Genomic DNA, 5,153 nt, shown 5'->3' with positions numbered 1-5,153 from the left:
GGGAAAGTATATTGGTTTATGAATTATTTTTAGAAATTTTTATGGGGCTTTGTTTGAGAGTTTATAAGGGAAAGTGTATTGATTTATGAAGTATTTTTAGAAAAATTTTAAGGAAAAAGAAAAAAAAGTATAGTAATTGATTTTTTAAAACAGTTTTTTACAATTTTTTTTTTTATAAAAGTGATATTAAAAATTTCTTAATATATTTTATTAACAAATACTTTAAAGGCATTCGTTAATTAGGGGAAATTATTAGGTCCACTAGGAGGATTGTTGATGTGGTCACTTCTGACCTCTCAACTAATAAAATACTGTTATTTATGCAAATATGACATCATCTGGTAAGTTTTATTTTTTATTCCTTATACTGATTAGGAAGCTCACATATAAATTTGTATATATGACATCATCTTATTGGTTAGGAAGGACCACATCAGCAGTCCTCCTGGTGTTAATTATAATTTCTCGTTAATTGGACTTTGAACTAATATTCTAGATGGCACAATTTCTATTTTTTTGATAAACTGACGGCGACGTATGTACTTTCAAATAGAAGAATTGTGCTATGAGCTTAGTTGGTACTTAGCAATGTCACAAATGAAGATGAATGGAATGACTAATTTGAAAGCAATTTCAAATATGAGGAGAAAAATGATAATTTTCAAATATAAGCGATCAAATGAAAACACCCTAAACATAAATGATAAAAATAAAATAAAAATGAATTAGTTGTTTTAACTTTTAGGAGCATTTCATTAGGATGGTTTTATCCCAAAAAAAAAAAGAAAATAATAATTGGGGATGGTCCACCCTTCATACGGATAGAGAAAATTAATCGATAATAATTGGGATGGTCCATCTTTCATATGAATAGAGAAAATTAATCGATAATAATTGAGATTGTCCACCCTTCACGGAGGTAGAGAAAATTAATTAAGTTTTCAACGAATCAACACGAGAAGATGGCATTTCATGAAACTACTCTCTCATAACCTATGGGACCCACATATTGAGAATAAGGCCTTATATGACCGTTCCATTTATGCAATTCAAATGTGCTCAATCAAAAGTTTTCTCGATTATATTATATTACCCTCTCATGGTGGGCCATTAAATTTATCTCTAAATATTTTTTCGAACTTTGTGCTTTTGCTGTAAAAAAAGAAAAAAAAAATACTATTAACTTTTAAAAGCCATAGTTAAATGACCGTACCATTTATGCAATACAATATGATCGATCAAGAGTTTTTGTATAGACCATATTATATTACCCTCTCATGGTGGGCCATTAAGTTTATCTCTAAATATTTTATTTTCCGAACTTTGTGCTTTTGTTGTAAAAGAAAAAGAGTTTGGTTAATGTGTCTTAAGCCACACATTAATCATTTATTTTTGAAAATATTTTATAGAAAATTAAAAAAATTGTAAAAAAAATTAATAATTTTTTCATAAAAAAAAAAATCTAAAATAGTTTACTATTGTATATCCTAATAGTATACGTTAGTAAAATTCAAAGAAAAAAAAAACTTTTAACACATAAGCCTTAGTTATAAAAAAGAAAAAGAAAAAACTTGTAAGCCTAGTGAGTGTTGATTAAACAAGAATATATATATATATATATATATATATATTTTGATGAACAAGAAGAATATGTTAGATGATGCTCTAAACAAGAATCTGTTAAATGATGCTCTTGAATAGTCAAATATTCTTTCTTTCGTTTACCTGCTCTATTTTTCACGCATATATCCAAAATGGTTGTGGGAATGTCTACGCTTTAACATATAGTTTTAGAAGTTTTTCACACACACCATCCATAATTAATGTAATAACGTACATGTTTTAATGCACGAAAGCAATGTGAAAAAAGAAAGGTGAAATATCCATAATTAATGTAAGGATGTACATATTTTAAAAGCATGAAAGCGGAAAATTATTAGCTACTTTCAGAGTATCATAAATGCATACTCTTTCCTCTTACATGAATGATGGGCCCTACCATAAATTTAATTAGTAGGACCTACTATTCATGTGAGAGAAAGGAATACAGAGTATCAACATTTATGATATTTCGGAAATACACAATAATTTTCCAATGAAAGCAATATGAAAAAAGAAATGTGAAATAATGGATGGAGGAGAATCAAAAAGCTAAATGAAAAACAGCGGAATAGGATAATTGCAGAGGAAAATGGAACTATTTCACATTTAAAGTGTTTACATGATTGCAAAACAATCGAACTGAAGACCAGCAAAAAACAATGAAGAAAAACTGACCCCATTTTAAAACAAACAGAAGAGATGATCTAGAGATCACAGACAGATCGAACCGTAATTGGCAAAAAGAAACATCTAACATGTAAAATCCTATCTAAAGTGTCTGGGTTTCTTGAGACATGGAGAACTGATTTGAGGTACTGTAAAAGCATCATTGCTCCATTTCCGGCTAGTTCTTTTCACGTTAGTTGTCTTTTCTGATTCCTTAAATGGGTTCAGAAACTCAGGGTGAGGAAGACAAGGAAATTGAGGGGATTGAGGTGAAACTTGAGGAACCCAGTTGGCCAAACCTTCTGCTGATGGAAATGAACTAATATTTCTTCCAAGATCTTGATCCACAAATGGAAGAAAATCACCATAGGACTGCACCAATAATTAGGTAAGCTAATATTAGTAAATTAATAAACTTGATGCTCTTGAAAACAAAAGCTATCATAAATCAAACAAAACAAAGGCTTATTTTATTTTAGGCTGCACTGCAAACCTTACAGAAACCATTGTAATTAGCTGATGAAGGGTCAAGAAAGTCTTCAACACGCCAACCCGGCAAGGTTTCCATCAAATACTCTGATATGCTGCTGGTTGAAATAGAAACCGTGCTATTCTCATTTTCATTGATCTTGATAGTTGGTGGTGTTGTTTTTGCACTTGGAGGAGAGCTCAAAGCTTCATTATGAATTGGTTTTGGTCTCTTTATGGATGACTTTGTGCTTCTATTCTCAGTACCAATGTTTGCATCAGAGGCAGTGGAAGATGATGAGTTTGGATATAAAGAAGAAGAGGCAGAGAGCTTTACACCTGTGAGAAGAAACCTATTGTGTATCTGGGTATGTTCATTGGCTTTGTGAATTGGAAGGTCACATTCTCTACAAAGAATTGCTCTATCTTCTTTGCAAAAAAGAATGGCACGCCTTTCCTGCAATTTAGAGAAGATAATTAACCAATAGTCCAATATCATCAATTTCTTCTTCTAATGGTTGTTTTGAACCACTTTTTTTTTTCTTCAACCAAAATTACACAACAATAACAATGGCAAAGTCTAAGTCCCAGAATTCTTGGGTCGGCTATGAATTCTGAACAGACTAATCAGGGTCAAGGAATTATAAAGAGACTTTATTCATTATATATGACTTGTCTCTCTCTTATTATCGACTAGGAGGAAGGAGATGAGGAATGAGTACCTGACAGATATCACAAAGAGGGAATTCTTTGGAGGAGGGGTGGACCAAAGAGAAGCGTGTGTGTTTGCTGGCGAGCTTGTTTGCATGGTGGATGCTTTTATCACAGCCATCACAAAGAGCAGCTTCATCTGCAGGGCAAAATACAGTGGCTCCTTCTTTGTCACACACGTCACACTGGATCTTCATGATCTCTTTTCAGCAACTCTCCTTCTTGATTTCTCTCTCTAATCTACACAAAAACTCTGACTGATAAGGGAAAAATAACTTGAGGGAAAGAGACAAAGTGTTATGGGCTACTGGGAATTTGGGGCCAGAGATAGCAGTCAATTAGCTCTCAGAGATCTTGACTCTTTGAACTGTCTGGCTACAAGAAAGCTCTTCATATATGCCATTGGCCAGTATTTCAAAAGCCCCCTTCCTTCTCTCTCTCTAGTATCGGTAGTATGTATATACTTGGAGTAAGAGGTACCAACTTGGCTTTAATTTTAGAGTTGTGACAGTGACATAACAAATAATTGTCACCACATTTTTACAAGAGTTAAAGCGGAAGTTATTATATATCAAAATAAAATAATAAAATATTAAACTTGATAAATTATAATTAAAAATAAGAATATTGTAAAGAATAATGTTAGGATTATAACTTGCTCACATGATAAGTTATGAATAGTAGATTTGTAGACCCATCATTTTTACTCAATTACTCACAATTTGCCACGTAAATAAATTGCAGCAAAAGTTGGTCTTATCATTTTTCTATTATAAAAAGAGTAATGTTTAGTCCACACTAACAATTGCATACAAATGTACACACATAATTTCTGCTGAAGTTACCATTTCAGTGCAAGATATATGTACGGTTATATGCAACACCCAAACGAGTATGACTGTGAAATTTTACCATGTCTATAAAATTACTTGTAATTTTTAAGGTTAAAACTATCACTCTCCTTCTGACTGTGTCTGAAATTGAAAGCATGCGAAGCATTTATCTGTCTATTTATTGATCCCTGCTCTTCTTTCAAAACTGAATAATATGATCATAATGAGAGAGAGAGGTTGATGGAGCAGTGTCAGCTTATGGGGAGACCAGAGGTAGTTGATTTTTATTTCCATTACCTTTTTCTGGGATGGGCTAAATTAAACTCAATATAATATTCCCCACTGATCTGGAATCTAGCCCATTCGATCCATTTATAGCATTTCTTTTCTTTTTTCTTCGGGCCACATGATGATTGCCTTGTCCTTTCAAAAAAAAAAAAAAATGATGATTGCCTTGTTCATTATAAATATACTTTTCCAAAATCGATTTATATGTAACAATTTCCTTAATTATAAGTAAAATTTAGTCACAGTTATTTGTTTGTTATATGTTATGTTCTTTAATTAATTCAACAATTTGATTTATTAGTCAATGTAAATAATCTTATACAAATATACAAGTATACATAGAAACTATGTGACGGCTTATTGGTCGAATACCTTTTCTTGTGTAAAGTTATAGTTTCCAACCATATAATTAAATTTTAGAGAATTATTAGGAGTATTACAAATTTGACTACATACTATAGTTTTTACATTAATACCAATCATAATTTTTTCTCATCAATTTATAAATTATTTATAGTAAAATTTTTATAATAGTTTAGCATTTTCCTAAATTTAGCGTACCTTTTTCTTATTAGAAACTAGGTT

At 31.3% G+C, this 5,153-nt stretch overlaps 1 protein-coding gene across 2 annotated transcripts; it reads right to left on the bottom strand.

Moving 5' to 3' along the window:
* Window positions 1-2,179: 2,179 nt before the first annotated feature.
* Window positions 2,180-3,880, bottom strand: LOC115968659 (B-box zinc finger protein 20-like). Of its 2 annotated transcripts, none has more exons than XM_031088116.1 (3): window positions 3,459-3,880; window positions 2,762-3,193; window positions 2,180-2,640 (listed from the first exon to the last, which is right to left on the bottom strand). In XM_031088116.1, the coding sequence occupies exons 1-3, from the start codon at window positions 3,642-3,644 to the stop codon at window positions 2,368-2,370; spliced, it is 891 nt and encodes a 296-aa protein (XP_030943976.1). In that variant the 5' UTR covers window positions 3,645-3,880; the 3' UTR covers window positions 2,180-2,367. The 2 variants fall into 2 exon arrangements, with proteins under 2 accessions (XP_030943976.1, XP_030943977.1); XM_031088117.1 differs by having other exon boundaries at window positions 2,547-2,640; window positions 2,767-3,193.
* Window positions 3,881-5,153: the final 1,273 nt, after the last annotated feature.

The sequence above is a fragment of the Quercus lobata genome, chromosome 11 (genome assembly GCF_001633185.2).
Source record: "Quercus lobata isolate SW786 chromosome 11, ValleyOak3.0 Primary Assembly, whole genome shotgun sequence".
NCBI classification, from domain to species: Eukaryota; Viridiplantae; Streptophyta; class Magnoliopsida; order Fagales; family Fagaceae; genus Quercus; species Quercus lobata.
Note: the sequence above shows the minus strand (reverse complement) of the source record. Positions and strands in the feature narration are given on the sequence as shown.